This window comes from Triturus cristatus, chromosome 10 (genome assembly GCF_964204655.1).
Source record: "Triturus cristatus chromosome 10, aTriCri1.1, whole genome shotgun sequence".
Taxonomy (NCBI): Eukaryota; Metazoa; Chordata; class Amphibia; order Caudata; family Salamandridae; genus Triturus; species Triturus cristatus.
Window position 1 is genome coordinate 1221067510 of NC_140593.1, and position 17031 is coordinate 1221084540.

A 17031-nucleotide genomic window follows, 5' to 3' on the forward strand; every position below is an offset into this window, starting at 1 on the left:
TGTTTCCCTGCTGTCTTCCTTTCTATCCTGTGCGCTGCTTCTCCCTCCGCACCCTCTCCCACCTGGCGGCCTGTATATTGCTTTCTTTATCTCTCCCCGTTCCGCTCCGCTTTTTTAAACAAAAACTTACTTCCCCCAATACATTGCCCCCATCCCTCCTTGCTTCCTCCTCCAGCCAGTGGCTGCTCCCTGCACCCCACGACTCCTCCAGTGCTTCCGCTTCCCATTTTTAGGCGTTTTTTCCAGTTTTTAGCAGTGCCGCGCCGCTGCAGTTTGCTTCCGGGCACTCCATTTTGTAAAGGCTCTTTGGTGCACATTTTATTTCTTTTCATTCAACGCTCACAGTGGCCATTCATCCAACTTGGAACAATAAAAACACACAGAATGGCTGCCGCATCTTGAAGAATGTCACGTGGTGAGGCGTTTGCAGGTAGACGTCATCACGCTCAGCCGCCGTAGCGTCGTAATACACGATGTAGATACCATCACACTTGAGCGTTTATTTGAAAAATACTGAACAGCATCAGCACTGTGCATTTTGTTGACGATGTTGAACACCATCAGCGAAAAGTAAAGACAAAGACAATAGGTCGGCGAGGCAAAGCCAAAAGACAAAACCGTTTGACTTTGCCAATGGCTGTTGTTGCTTTTGAACAGCCTTTTCAAGATGCTTTAAAACATGTATAAAGAAAAGCAGAAATACAAACGTTTATTATGAGAATGCACAAATTATTTTTCTGATGAACTGTACAAGCACGCGCATGCGCACACACACTGATTCTGAAGACTGGATTGTAAGCACAAACAAGCATTTGCAATGCAATAGGTCTTTCATTTACGAGAGTTTAAACTATTGGCATTGTAAATGACAATGTCTTTTATTTATGTGTTGTTTTTAAAACAGATAAATAAAAGGCATTGCCTTTTACAGTGCCAGCAGCTTAAACTCTTGCAAATGCCAGACCTATTGCATTGCAAATGCTCGTTTATTTTTCGCGTGAGAAGCCCAGCCCGCTTTTGGTGTGGTTATTTAAAGTTTCAGTTTCTGTCACGTGTGGGCTGCTTCAGCTGTCTATGTGAAGGAAGTGAATATATGTCGGTGAATTTTGCAGAGGAGCTAACTTTAGATGCTCGGCTGCTGGCTGAGGGGAAGCTTTGCCCCACCAGGTGGCGCTATCACATTATGTGTGCCTGGCAGGCAGGGGTTAGTCATCCTGGGGACTGGGAGAGATTCTTTCCTTCCACAATTCCCAAGCTCACCTTTAAGCATTGGCTGCCACGCCCCATACCCCTGAGTGACCCCAAAACACAGAATGAGGCGAGTGACGTTGGTTCTCCCTCATCACTTGCATATGTGGAGATACAGAGTTTAAGTGAAAAGCTAAAACTTTAAAATATCAAGGAGTTTTTTAAGAAAATCCAGCAGTTCAGGTGAATGCACTTGTTGTTCCACTTGCGAGGAGAAAGTTTGTTTGACTTCCACGAGATAGGAGTACTGGAACAAACGTTGATAACATTTTTTTGTCTCATTTCGTATACTCTTGCCCGGAATATGGAGTGATATCACAAGTATAAGATCACGCAAAGTAAGAAGTATGATTTGAAGTAAATAGACAAAAAAATAAAAATAAACAGCTGTAAGTAAAAAGTGCACCGGCTTTACAGACCTCTTGATCTAATGCACTGTAATTCTACTGGTGCAACACTACAAGTGTGCAGTTGTTTAACTTATACTCAAATAATGCGCTAAAAAGTCTCCTCTTACAGGCAGGCTGGGTACATATTCATCTGGTCATACATTTATGAGTTTTGAAAAGTGCTTCTTGCACCGCAGTGGTAGTTTCAGTGCGCCCCTTCCCACCGGGTTCCTGTTGGACTGGCCAGTGTACCAAGTCCATCCCTTACTCTGGGGCTACCTGTGCATTCCTTGAATTACTCGTCTGCACTTCCAGACCTCCCCCGGCTCCAGTTACCCAGAGTTTGCATGCACCATTCATTGCACGAACATGCTGATTTAACAATTTGCTGCAAATGGCACAGTTTTACCAACAGCCGACCACTGATGGATCCGTATAGGTGCTCATCTTTCATTGGTACTCTTGGAGCATCCGTTTCTCGTCCTTCGCTGGTACTTTTCGAGCATCAGTTTCTAGTTCTTCTTCGGTACTCTTGGAGCATCAGTTTCTAGTTTCGCTGGTACTCTTGGAGCAGCCATTTCTCATCCTTTGTTGGTACTCTTAGAACGTCAGTTACTCGTCCCTTGTTAGTACTCTTAGAGCGTCAGTTTTTCATCCTTCGTTGGTACTCTTGGAGCATCAGCTTCTATTTTCGTTGGTGCTCATGGAGTATCCGTTTCTTGTCCTTCATTGGTGCTCTTGGAGTTTCAGTTTCTTGTCCCTCATTGTTACTCTTAGAGCGTCCATTCCTCGTCCTTCATTGGTGCTCTTGGAGTATCTGTTTCTCATCCTTCGTCTGTACTCTTAGAGCGTCCGTTTCTAATTCTTCTTCGGTACTCTTAGAACGTCAGTTTCTCGTCCCTTGTTGGTACTCTTAGAGCATCAGTTTTTCATCCTTCGTTGGTACTCTTGGAGCATCAGATTCTATTTTCGTTGGTGCTCATGGAGTATCCGTTTCTTGTCCTTCATTGATGCTCTTGGAGTATCAGTTTCTCGTCCCTTGTTGTTACTCTTAGAGCGTCCATTCCTCGTCCTTCATTGTTGCTCTTGGAGTATCTGTTTCTCATCCTTCGTCTGTACTCTTAGAGCGTCTGTTTCTAGTTCTTCTTCGGTACTCTTAGAACGTCAGTTTCTCGTCCCTTGTTGGTACTCTTAGAGCATCAGTTTTTCATCCTTCGTTGGTACTCTTGGAGCATCAGATTCTGTTTTCGTTGGTGCTCATGGAGTATCCATTTCTTGTCCTTCATTGGTGCTCTTGGAGTATCAGTTTCTCGTCCCTCGTTGTTACTCTTAGAGCGTCCATTCCTCGTCCTTCATTGGTGCTCTTGGAGAATCTGTTTCTCATCCTTCGTCTGTACTCTTAGAGCATCTGTTTCTAGATCTTCTTCGGTACTCTTAGAACGTCAGTTTCTCGTCCCTTGTTGGTACTCTTAGAGCATCAGTTTTTCATCCTTCGTTGGTACTCTTGGAGCATCAGCTTCTATTTTCGTTGGTGCTCATGAAGTATCCGTTTCTTGTCCTTCATTGGTGCTCTTGGAGTATCAGTTTCTTGTCCCTCGTTGTTACTCTTAGAGCATCCATTCCTCGTCCTTCATTGGTGCTCTTGGAGAATCTGTTTCTCATCCTTCGTCTGTACTCTTAGAGCGTCTGTTTCTCGTCCTTCATTGGTGCTCTTGGAGAATCTGTTTCTCATCCTTCGTCTGTACTCTTTGAGCGTCCATTTCTCGTCCTTCATTGGTATTCTTGGGGCATCAGTCTCTAGTTTCGTTGGCACTCTCGGAGTTTAATTTTCTTATCCTTCGTTGGTACTCTTGGAGCATCTATTTCTAGTCCTTCGTTGGTACTCCTGGAACGTGTTCCTTGTCCTTCATTGGTACTCTTGGAGCATCAGCTTCTAGTTTGGTTGGTGCTCTTGGAGTATCAGTTTCTTGTCTTTCATTGGTACTCTTGGAGCATCTTTTTCACATCCTTCGTTGGTATTCTTAGAGGGTCCATTTCTGGTCCTTCGTTGGTGCTCTTGGAGTATCGTTTCTTGGCCTTCGATGGTACTCTTGGAGCGTCCATTTTTTGTCCTTCATTAGTACTCTTGGACTATCAGATTCACATCCCTGTGGAAGGCTTCAAGACTAACATCTATCTGGTGCCAATGCACATAGGTCTGGAAACGCCTCTCGCTTAGACGAGGGACGGTCTCTGCACGCAGCTGATGGTACCTCCTGAGATCATGGCCAGAAGGTTGAAATCCCAGAAGGTAAGCCTCTCCTAACATTTTGTGACACAGTGACTCTCCCAGAGACCGTTCCTCCATTGTGAAACCAGACCTGACTTTATTTGCAGAAGGGCACATGTATTTACACATTCACAAAGGGATTTCTGGCAGTCGTAAAGGGTTTTGCGAGTGTGGATTTCTCTGTCAAGAGTCCACATTGTGGCTGGAGGTTTGTTTGTGAAGGTTCATTAATATAATTGTATATAATAGTTTTCCATCTTGAAGATGCATATCTGGCAGATGTTCAGTGCCCTGGCCGAGGCAGGTCAGGGAGGGTCCAGGGCCACAGATCTTGTAGAGTTTGTTCCTCCGGGCAGGGGCTCAGGCTCTGGAGACCCTCAGGTAGATGAGGCTAAAGCAGCGCCCGATGCTCGTGCACAGCGGTCCGATGGCGATGTCCAGGATGCTCGCCCACAGTGTGCGCACAGGGGGCATGCACATGGTACAGAGCTGGATACAGGGCATTGCACACCTGTGGAGAGAAAGAAGAGTGTTAATGGAGGAGGGAGCACTCAGAGGGTTGTGGACATTCTGGAGAGACAGCAAAGGTTTTATGAACAACAGCTGTGAGAATGCACCCTTGGCCGGATGTACATTTGAGATCAGGAGATGGAGGCCGCAGTTTACTGTTGTGATCCACACATAACACCATCCAGGGCAGTAACAGCAGCAGATGCCTTCAGAAGAGCCAGAGGCAGCCCTGTGCTGCCCAAAGCAAACCTGTCACACTGCTGTCAGTCAAGGGAGAGATGCTGAGAGGGTTCATTCATTGGAGGGGGGGAGGGGCAGTGAGAGGAACTGATGGACCATGGAGAGCAAAGCAACACAAGTGACAAAGAGGTCCTGATGAGACTGCCAGGACCAGACCTGTCTCCTTCAATGGAGGGATTCTTAGAGGGCTCATTCATTAGAGGGGGGGGTGGGAGGGGCAGTGAGAGGAACTGATGGACCATGGAGAGCAAAGCAACACATGTGACAAAGAGGTCCTGATGTGACTGCCCGGACTAGGCCTGTCTCCTTCAATGGAGGGATGCTGAGAGGGTTCATTCATTGGAGGGGGTGGGCAGTGAGAGCAACTGATGGACCATGGAGAGCAAAGCAACACACGTGACTGGCCAGGACCAGGCCTGTCTCCTTCAATGGAGGGATGCTGAGAGGGTTCATTCATTAGAGGGGGGGGAGGGGCAGTGAGAGGAACTGATGGACCATAGAGAGCAAAGCAACACATGTGGCAAAGAAGTCCTGATGTGACTGCCTGGACCAGGCCTGTCTCCTTCAAGGGAGGGATGCTGAGAGGGTTCATTCATTAGAGGGGGGGAGGGGCAGTGAGAGGAACTGATGGACCATAGAGAGCAAAGCAACACATGTGAAAAAGAGGTCCTGATGTGACTGCCAGGACCAGGCCTGTCTCCTTCAATGGAGGGATGCTGAGAGGGTTCATTCATTGGAGGGGGCGGGGGGGGGGGCAGTGAGAGCAACTGATGGACCATGGAGAGCAAAGCAACACACGTGACTGGCCAGGACCAGGCCTGTCTCCTTCAATGGAGGGATTCTTAGAGGGCTCATTCATTAGGGGGGGGGTGGGAGGGGCAGTGAGAGGAACTGATGGACCATGGAGAGCAAAGCAACACATGTGACAAAGAGGTCCTGATGTGACTGCCCGGACTAGACCTGTCTCCTTCAATGGAGGGATGCTGAGAGGGTTCATTCATTGGAGGGGCGGGGGGGGGGGGGCAGTGAGAGCAACTGATGGACCATGGAGAGCAAAGCAACTCACGTGACTGGCCAGGACCAGGCCTGTCTCCTTCAATGGAGGGATGCTGAGAGGGTTCATTCGTTAGAGGAGGGGGGGAGGGGCAGTGAGAGGAACTGATGGACCATAGAGAGCAAAGCAACACATGTGACAAAGAAGTCCTGATGTGACTGCCTGGACCAGGCCTGTCTCCTTCAAGGGAGGGATGCTGAGAGGGTTCATTCATTAGAGGGGGGGAGGGGCAGTGAGAGGAACTGATGGACCATGGAGAGCAAAGCAACACAAGTGACAAAGAGGCCCTGATGTGACTGCCAGGACCAGGCCTGTCTCCTTCAATGGAGGGATGCTGAGAGGGTTCATTCATTGGAGGGGGCGGGGGGGGGGCAGTGAGAGCAACTGATGGACCATGGAGAGCAAAGCAACACACGTGACTGGCCAGGACCGGGCCTGTCTCCTTCAATGGAGGGATGCTGAGAGGGTTCATTCATTAGAGGGGGGGGAGGAGCAGTGAGAGGAACTGATGGACCATAGAGAGCAAAGAAACACATGTGACAAAGAAGTCCTGATGTGACTGCCTGGACCAGGCCTGTCTCCTTCAAGGGAGGGATGCTGAGAGGGTTAATTCATTAGGGGGGGGGGAGGGGCAGTGAGAGGAACTGATGGACCATAGAGAGCAAAGCAACACATGTGACAAAGAGGTCCTGATGTGACTGCCAGGACCAGGCCTGTCTCCTTCAATGGAGGGATGCTGAGAGGGTTCATTCATTAGGGGGGGGGAGGGGCAGTGAGAGGAACTGATGGACCATGGAGAGCAAAGCAACACACGTGACTGGCCAGGACCAGGCCTGTCTCCTTCAATGGAGGGATGCTGAGAGGGTTCATTCATTAGGGGGGGGGTGGGAGGGGCAGTGAGAGGAACTGATGGACCATGGAGAGCAAAGCAACACAAGTGACAAAGAGGCCCTGATGTGACTGCCAGGACCAGGCCTGTCTCCTTCAATGGAGGGATGCTGAGAGGGTTCATTCATTAGAGGGGGGGGGGGGCAGTGAGAGGGACTGATGGACCATGGAGAGCAAAGCAACACAAGTGACAAAGAGGTCCTGATGAGACTGCCAGGACCAGACCTGTCTCCTTCAATGGAGGGATTCTTAGAGGGCTCATTCATTGGAGGGGGGGTGGGAGGGGCAGTGAGAGGAACCGATGGACCATGGAGAGCAAAGCAACACATGTGACAAAGAGGTCCTGATGAGACTGCCAGGACCAGACCTGTCTCCTTCACATTACTACTGAAGGATTGTTTTTCTAAACTTTTTTAGAATAATTCCCCTGCAATCCTCTTTCATCTCAGTCAATTGTGTCATTCAAGAAGTTTTTACATTCAGACTCGTCATTAACAGTCAAACTGCATTTCGGTTGCAAAACATTCACACATACCACTGCGAGCCGCTATTAGGAAGGGATGCCCTTAACACACCCCTTTCGAATACTGAATTGCAAACCCATTTTGCAATTCGTTAATAGGTTACCGAATTGCAAAATAGGGTTCTGTACATTCAAAAAGGGACGATTTGCAATCATCTAATCATAGGTGACTGCACAAAGGCCTGTGTCCCATGTGAGTACCCATAATTGAGAACAGCTGAGTTTGGACATTTTCTTTGTGCACAGGGACGGAGCACACACCATGGTCCACACGCCCTAAATGGATCACGCACCAATTTACGTTCTGTCACATCGGGGTGCAGTACAGGGCCTGTATAGATCCTGGCTGTGCCGAGGGCCACCAGAGATCCTGAGCTTGCCAGCCTGATGGGCAGGGCTGGTCCTGATGGATTTGTGTTGGTGCAGCTGGTTTTGAAGATGCTGCGGCCCGCAGGGGGACCCACAGACTTCCACCAGGATGGGGGGTGGGGGAGAATATTTCTTCAGGCCCCGGATGAGTGTAGAGCTTAACTTGAGGAGCCACATGCCCTGCCCTTAGTCCGTGGGTCTGAGCTGCCTTTAGGGGCTGGCACCATGCCCACTCGTCCCACACAGCTAGGCAGCCTAGAGGCCAACTCCATCGAATTCAAGGCTTTACAGAAAAACAAAAATGCGTGCAAGGGCTGACGTGACAACAACTGCATCTTTAAATGCCAAATTCTTTGCAATGCCGCTAATATCTTAATGTGACCTGTTTCTAATCATTCCTAGTTTCGCCGAACAGTCGGAACATATGCACGGGGAGATTAACTGATTTGTCCAGGATCACACAGTTAAAAGAACAGAGAGAAGATGGGGGTTAATGTGGGGTCAGACGCAAGGGTCTCTTGAAAGCATTCCAAGATACCGCCTTTTATGTGCTCGTCCTAATTAGGGGAGCTAATGTACATCCGAGATCTTATATACATTAACAATACTTACACTTAATGGCCTTATTTACTTGATGGAGTTTTAAATACACGTCATATCCAGTGGTGTTTCCAGAGTCCCTGCACCGCACTGTTTCAATGATGGGGAAGGGTGCTATAAGGTGCGTGTGTGCTGAGTACCAAGGGGTGCGTAAAGGCGCAGCGCACAGGTAGGCGCAGAGCTCTAACGGGCCACGCCCACATCCCATGAGACACCCCGGATAGTTGTTGACAGTTCCCTCCATGTGAAAGGGCACTCGGTGACCACCAGCTGCAGAGACTTCCGCTGACAGCACCCTTCAAGAGCTGTAGCTCAAACCACAGACCGTGTCTAGGAATAAAGGTTATAGAGCCCGAAGTATGACCATTTTTTGCAAATGGAAAATAGGCCCGTTTGCGACCGCAAAATATGTCTGCCCTATGTACAAACCCTATTTTGCGAGTCGGTAACCTATTACCGACTTGCAAAATAGGGTTTGTGACTCTCTATTAGGAAGGGCACGTTCCAAGGGCATCCCTTTCTAATAGCGAGTCATACTTCAATGTACAATTGTTTTGCGGCTGCATAACACTTTCAGTTTACCACCCATTTCAAAAAGGTGGTAAGTCACTCGCAAAGGGAAAGGGGTCCCCAGGAGACCTGTTAGACATGGCATCTTTTGGCGTGTTTCCTCTGATTTTTTTGTTTTCTGACCTCCCGGTTCTGACTCTGTGCTGGCTTAGTGTTTCTGCGCACTTTTCTCACTGCTCATCAGTGCTTAAGTGCAAGTGCTCCTGTGGTAAAATGTGTTATGGATCGGTGTTTCCATGATTGGCCTGTTTGATTTTTGTGTCAGTCCTTAGTAAAGTGCACTGCATGTGCCAGGGCCTGTGAATCAAATGCTGTTGGTGGGCTGCAGCACGGGATTGTGCCACCCACACGAACGGCCCGTAAAAGGTAACTCAGACCCGCCATTGCGGAGTCTATGCACAGCTTGTAACTGCCATGCCAACTTGGCCAGTGCACACACTGGCCAGTCCCTCACCTTCCCTTTTCTTACATGTCAGCCACTCCTAAGGTAGGCTCAAGGTACCCCTGAGGGCAGGGTGCAGTGTATGTGAAAAGTAGGACATGCCATGGTGTGTGTGGCATGTCCTGATAGTGAACTATGGGCAATTTCGTTTTTCGCTATTGCAAGGCTACCTGTTCCCCATAGGACAGAATGGGGAGTTTGTTTATAACACCTTATAAACATAACTGGCCCTGGGAACTAGGTAGAAAAATAAAATTTAGTGTGCCTGAACTCAGAATCTAAAGATGTATCTTTTAGTGAAGGTGATTTTTACATTCTGTGTTTGAAAATTACACTTTCAAAAAGTAGGCATTTTCTTGCTCAGTCATCCCGTGTGCCTCTGCTGGAATGTGGATTGCCTGTCTGGGTTTTGGATGACAGAAGGCTGGGGAGCAGGAGTGGCTCCAGATTGTCTAGGTGGGTCACGAAAGGGCTGAATAGATCTGGGCTGCAATTGGGGAAGGGGGAGGAGATTTCCTTGCACCTCAAAGGGCCTGGTCTTCCTCTGACCATGCCGTCTCCACCTCCTGCCAGGAAGTCACACCAGAGAAGGCAGAACTGGTTTTGGCTGGGCACAGACACTCTCTGCCTAAGAGATCAAAGGATTTTTGGATACAAATACTGGGGCTCAGACCCCTGAACTTTATAACTCTTTTGGACCAAGAAGACTGCCAAGAAGAAGAGCTGGAGAAGCGGTGAGGAGGAACTACCACTTTGCTGTGTTCTTTGCTGTGTTGACCTGCAGTGGCTGATTCTGTCTTGGGCATTGAAAGGACTGGACTGAACTTTCTGCAATGTACTTTTGTGAGTTTCTCCAAGGGCTTGAGGTAGAGCTTGCCCCCTGTTCAAGAAGTCTCAGGAACAGCAAAAACTTCAAGCTTTTCTGACCTCAGCACTGGGGACTGTGTGTTTTGTGCTGCAACAGAGGAAAGAGCAACCCAACGCCGTCTACGGCGCCGCTGCCGACTCGTGTCCTGAGGCATTGCAGAGGGCACCGCCGCAATACCGCACTGCGACCCTGGTCTCACCGACGATGCCAGCTGATGCTGCCACCGAGCCGCTGCTCTCACTGGGATCTGTGGGCACTGCACTCCGCACGGCCTCGCTTCACGACGACGCCTTGGTATGCCCGACGCTCCACGCCGAAATCTATGCCGCTGCTTGCACCATGGTTCGAGGGCCCCGCTCGTAAAGTTACATGACACACTGCCCTCATCACGCACGTGCAGCCCTGGCCTACCAATGCCGGCACCATCCACTCCAGTTTGTCAGCCGACAACAGCGCTTCAGCCACGTGGACGCCGCTGCTTGCTCTGTGACCTGCCAGCACCGCTACGAGCACCACCTTCACCTCGCATCGCAAACCTGGTATCACCGACGACACCATCTGATGCTGCCGCTGCTCGCACCGTGACCTGAGGGCACCGCACGCCGCACTGCTGCATTTCGCACCGCAGCACCCGACGCCTGCCGACACCAGCGCTCCTGACTTCAACAGAGGGGAGTTCGACCTGCAACGCGTGTGACTCCGAGGGCCCCGACGACTCCTGCACCGACCTACGAACCGATGCCTGCGGATTCCGTGCTTTCGGAAGCTCAACGAGAGGTCGCAGATGCCCTGCATTTCTAAAAGGTACTGTTTGCGGGTCTTCTCGACACCGTAGCTGGCCCGCGACACCGCAGTCAGCTAGAACTGTTTGGATTTGTTTGCTTACGATGCCGTGATAGCCCCGGACAGAGCTATCAACATCAATGAACTATTTTTCAAGCATATTTTGATAATTGAAGATTTTTTAAGTACTGTATTGTGGATTTTTATCGTTTTTGGTCTTGTCTTAAATATATAAAGATATTGGATATTTTTCTAAACTGGTGTGGTGTCCTTTTGTAGTGCTTACACTGTATTACTGTTGGTTATGTGCAAATGCTTTACACACTACCTTTAAGATGAGCCTGACTACTCATGCCAAGCTACCAAGGGGGTGAGCAGGGGTTATTTTAGGAGTGTAACTCCCTTATCCTGACTAGAGTGGTTGTTTCTCCCTGACTTTGGCACATGCCCTAGCCTGCCAACAATTCCATTTCTAACAGTCGGGTAAAGAGATTTAGCCTATTTAGTCCCGAGGCATCACTTTTAAAGATTCAGGAGTTCATTTGTCCATGGTCCAGTTAGAGTTTACTTCATAGCATAGGGTCCAAAACTATTTGAGGCGGCATTGAGATGCTCCCTGTTGATTAGATATATGCTTCAATTTGTGGGGTGAAAAAGCATGTAAAGCGTGTGTATCGGCACACATCTTGCTTTCAGCCCCGGGCGCTTGGACTCTCATTACTTATATCCTGATGATAACCACGTTATTTTGTTTGACATTGAAGCCCCCTTAACACACGAGGTTAACTGGAAGATAATGTATGTCAAACAGCTGAGGATAATTTACTAATACGTTTCCTGTTTAATGTAAATATTTTTCGATTACTGTTTTCTTGCATATAAACCTTTTTTCAGTTTACTAATCATATCTGGGGTATCAGTTGAGGACCTCCGCTTTATCAGTTTATCTTCCTGAAAGTATTTATTAACTTATTTTAAGTAATGGCCGAGACTGTTGATCAATTCTACAAATTTGGGTATATAGAAATGTACATTCTACATTTCTATATACCCACATTTGGTGATCAATAATACAGCTGTAGGCCGTTGTAAACATTAATCCCTCTGGATTCCATACAGTTGATTGGGAAACTCCTGCTTTCAATACACTATATTCATCTCAAGGAGAATTTTGGCCCAATCACATCTTGTGGTGTTTCTGCTAAGAGCCTTTGGTTACAGAATCGAACCTTAAAAGTTCAACCTCTTAGAGAAGGAATGGGACAAGGCTGCTGGGACCACTCAAAGGTTGTGTTCAACATCAGGGGTAGAGAAGGATGAATCTAGAATCGATCCCAATATTAAGGGAGGAACAGTGAACAAGTAATGAAGAATAAGAATATCAAATGGTCCATCAGATCAGGAGTAGCGTTACTTACTGGGTCATTTGTGCGGAGATTAAAACCACTGTGCAAGATGATTTTACTTGAGATCAATGTAGCAGCCTTGGAGAAGCCTAGAAGTGAATCAAACAAGGGAAGGAAGTACGCCCTAGAAATGCTGAAAAAGTACATATTGTCTGGTCAACCACACTTTATGGCGGCATTTGTGACTATAACCTCCATAACTCATCCAATGTCAGGATACTTTGAATGGTGTGAGTGGATCCAACAAATAACTTTTAGTTCTACCTCTACACTGTGTACATTGGACAGAGAGAGGTCGCTTTAGTTAGTGGTTTACCCAGGAATTAAGTTCAAAGCATCACCGTCTCCTCCAAATGGCTGAATTTGTTGGCCGGGCATGTTCAAAATGATATAACCTTCACCGTAGGCTTGAAATACCAAAACCAACCTTTTAAAATGCAAATAAGTACAAAGGAAGCTCTCTTGACTGAAGAGTCCTGGAGTAAGATGTTGGGTATCACTTTGAGCCTGAGGTAGGAAGGCTTCTGGCAGCTGGCTGCGAGGCGTGCTGCTCATGGCGCTATAGGAATGATTGCGGCACAAGGGCGGGAACTCTGTATGAAACTGCTTACCACAATCTTGTCATATCAATGCCTACAAATTATAGGGCAGGTATAATTTCCATGACAAGGTGTGTCCTTCTTATAAAAAGCAAACTGAGGGTACGAAAGGATCTAATGCTCTGGCCCAGATGGTTGGGTGAATAACATGTAAAAAATCGATCCATACGGGTGGGGGCAAATGTTATTTCCACTTTTTTCAATTTACATTAGAAACTGATCAATATCCTGAGCTTCACAATGGTGCATTGCTATATCCTGAGCTGCGCAATGGTGCATTACGGTATCTTGAGCTGTGGTGCATTGCTATATCCTGAGCTGCGCACTGGTGCACCACTGTATCCTGAGCTGTGGTGCATAGCTATATCCTGAGCTGCTCAATGGTGCATTGCTATATCCTGAGCTGCTCAATGGTGCATTACTGTATCTTGAGCTGTGGTGCATTACTATATCCTGAGCTGCGCAATGGTGCATTGCTATATCCTGAGCTGCTCAATGGTGCATTACTGTATCTTGAGCTGTGGTGCATTACTATATCCTGAGCTGCGCACTGGTGCACCACTGTATCCTGAGCTGTGGTGCATTGCTATATCCTGAGCTGCGCACTGGTGCACCACTGTATCCTGAGCTGTGGTGCATAGCTATATCCTGAGCTGCTCAATGGTGCATTGCTATATCCTGAGCTGCTCAATGGTGCATTACTGTATCTTGAGCTGTGGTGCATTACTATATCCTGAGCTGCGCACTGGTGCACCACTGTATCCTGAGCTAAGATGTGTGTTGGGATTCTCCTTAAATCATTGAACAAACGGATACCTGAGACCTGTTAACCAATCAGATTCCACCGGGATATGTCCGTTTTGCACGGTGCAACGGCCCTGGCCATATGAGCGAGAATTCGTCTTTTGGTGCCATGCGCCATCGTAGTGTGCATAGGTGGACAACTCCACAACATTCAACATTCACATAACAATTCATAGAGGCAAAGTGTCCACAATAGTGAGTCGCAGAGAATCCGTGGTAGTATCAGGTGAATTACACCTCGGTGTAGCAGTGAGCAGTAGGGACTGCGAGAAGGATGTGTGTGCGTCGCAGTCTTTATTGAGTTTGTAAATTTGTGGTCTGTCCGATGATTCTAATGGACGCCTCTTTGCATCTGAAGGCGGCTGTGAGTTTGTACGAAGCGTGTCCTCTGCACACTGCATCTTTGTTTTTGCTTCACCAGGGTACACTGGACAGAGCTCGGCTGTAGGGAATGCTCTCGTTGTATTCAAGTGATGATAGGGGGCGCTATCCTGCACTCACGGGGATCGTAAATATTATAATATTAAGCTTAGATGAATGCGCTGCTGGTGCAAGTCCCCAGGGCTAAGCCCCTAACTCTCCGAGGTGGACTTACGGAGATCTCGTCGAGAGGCGCTCGACAAAAGGCGGTGTGCCCGTGTCGCTCTGCGGGGCTTGGACTGCCCTACTGCCGCAGGAGGCAACATCTCTGGATCCCTCCCTAACGAACCAGAACTTTTAAAGAAATACTTCTCCTCTTTGCCCCCCCTAGCAGGAGAGCGCACCGCCACGATCTAGTAATTCATTAAAAGTGACGGCTTGCCGGGTTACCCCAATAATACTCAAACGCTCCCGCAGTACTCACTGGTCAATGAGGACACCTTAAGATATTTGAAAGAATGGGGATTGCGTGGCTGTCCCTCGTGAATGGAGGGTTTGTAAGCGCTGTGATGCGGCCCCAGTCCCATCGTATACGCGGACCTCAAGCGCTTTTGGGATTCAACCTTTTGGGGGGTCTGTCAATGAGGCTACATGTCAGACCCAACGATGGCTGCTCGGGTGCTGATGTGGGATTATGTGATCATGTTGACCAAAATCGTATATTTATTCTAGATATTGATTAATAATGTATGTTTCATGTTATGGTCGCTATCTTTTTAAATAGTTTTTTCCCATTTTGTTGTCAGCATGCTGGGCACAGTGACAACAATTGGCTTGTTGAGCAACCCGTACAGAGACCTGTCGCAGATAGCGTCATAGTTAAAGAGCAGGCAACATGTCGCGATACTCGTCATCTTCAAATAGGGTTAAAGCATGCGTCAAGAATAAGAAACAGCAAGTGAGGTGAAAACCAGCTAGAAGCAGTGAGAGGACAGGAAGCGCTAGAGAAGGAGGAGGCTCTAAGATGGCGGAAGGATGGAAGTGAGAGAAGGCGTGAGGAGGGCGGGTAGCGTAAGAAAGAAGAACGCCTTAAAGAGGTGGGTACAGGAGCTGAGGTACAGGGAAGCCAGGAGGGAGAGGTGAGAACCCCCCAGAGGTCCCGGGAGCGGCAGGGAAAGGCATACAGGAACTAACCTTAAATTCATCCGTATAGAAGACGCGGACGCTATTCTTCCCTTTAAACATTTTTTGTACTCCTGATATGTTACCCATGGCTGATATTGTGTGGCAAAAAGATAAATTAAAATATCTTGGGATTCTATTTGCGTCCTCCGTAAAAGCAACATTAACATTAAATAGTAATTTTATTCTGAATTATATCAAAGATAAAACGTCTAAATGGTCTTCACTTCACCTCTCTTGGTGGGGTAGAATGGACTCCATCAAAATGACTATTGCTCCTAAAAATTTTTATACACTTGCTATGATTCCTATTCAATTTCCTTTACAATTCTATAAAAACATTGATAGACTTCTCTCCAAATTTCTCTGGAATAATAAATCAACTCGTATTGGTTATAAAAAATTAAAAGTACCTAAATGCAATGCTGGATTTGGTTTGCCTGACTTTTTTCTATATCACAAAGCATTTATACTGAAACAAAGTTCCATATGGTTTTCTCCTTCCTCTTTAAAGAACCAACCTACATGGTTTCATATAGAGCAGTCTCTTGTGGATCCTTTTCCATTGACCACCTTGCTAACAATGTCCAATAGGTCAATATATGTGCATAAATCGGTTATTATTAAATCCACTAAACTCATTTTTAATGACCTGGATTCAATCTTTTTGATCCCTATGACTCATACTGAAGATATGTCATTGTGGCATAGTAATGTGATTAAATTGAATAGAAATGTTACTTTTTGGAATGCTTGGATTAAAGCTGGTATCTTTTATCTTAAAGATATCTATTTTGACAATGTTTTTATTTCTTTTGAAGCTTTACAAATGAAATTTAATTTACCTCAATCTGATTTTATTAAATATGAATCGTTATGTAATTCAATTTTAGACTCCTTCCCTCATGGTATTCCATTTAATGTTAAAGCAGATTTAGCACTATATATTCGAACTATCTCTACGTCATCACATACTGTCTCTATTTTATATAAAAAATTATCTAATTCTATAGGAAACAATCTAAATATTATTTCAACATTTTGGAATGATGAGCTTTCCCTTTCTTTGTCCAACGATACATGGACGACTGTTTGGCTTAATAGTATTTCAGGATGGCTGCCTGTTTCACTTTAACAAACCAATTCTTATATTTTATTTAATTGTTTATGGACCCCAGTGCGTTTATTTCGTGCTAAGCTGATGCAAGACGACATTTGTTGGCATTGTAAATTACTCCCTGGTTCACTACGACATATGCTTTTTGAATGTCCATTAATTTTTAAATTTTGGTCTGATGTTTGGGATATTATTCAACAAATATTTCATATTCATGATGTTATTTCTTACAAAATATTAATATGTAAAGCTGTTGATCTTACGCATAACTTAACTGAATTAGAAGGTAAACTGTTTAACTTCCTAATATCAGCTGCTTTAAAGTCCATTACATTTTGCTGGAAGGATATTTCGTCTTTATCGGTTCATGACTGGTGGTCATGGGTCATTTTTACAAGAAGAGGTGCTCAATTATCCCTGAAAGGGATCAATCACAATTCTAATTTGTTTCACTCGTTTTGGTTACCCATAGATGTATACTTATCTTTATAATTGTATATGTATACTTGATTCACCGTTTTACAGTCATTCTATTTAACGCCTTATATGATGAATGTAGCTCCTTTTTCTAATAAGTTGACAATGCAATTTTTCATGGCTCCCTCCCTGCCCTTCTTTTTAGTTTATCTCCCCTCCTTCTAATTGATTATATATACATCTTTAACTATTGTATTTAGAATTGCTTTTAGAAATGTTTTATTTTATATAGGTATTTTCGCTTGTGATAAATTTTTTCTGTATTGTCTGTATTTGTTCATTCTTATGGAAAATCTAATAAAACATTTTGAACTCAAAAAAAAAAAAAAAAAA

General features: G+C 46.2%; 1 protein-coding gene across 1 annotated transcript in view; it reads right to left on the bottom strand.

Moving 5' to 3' along the window:
• Window positions 1-480: 480 nt before the first annotated feature.
• Window positions 481-17031, bottom strand: part of LOC146797117 (caveolin-2-like) — a 51632-nt gene continuing 35081 nt past the window's right edge. The window contains exon 3 of the mRNA XM_085629765.1: window positions 481-4417. Within this exon, the coding sequence (XP_085485891.1) occupies window positions 4267-4417 (151 nt within the window). The 3' untranslated portion in view covers window positions 481-4266. The remainder of the gene's footprint in view (window positions 4418-17031) is intronic.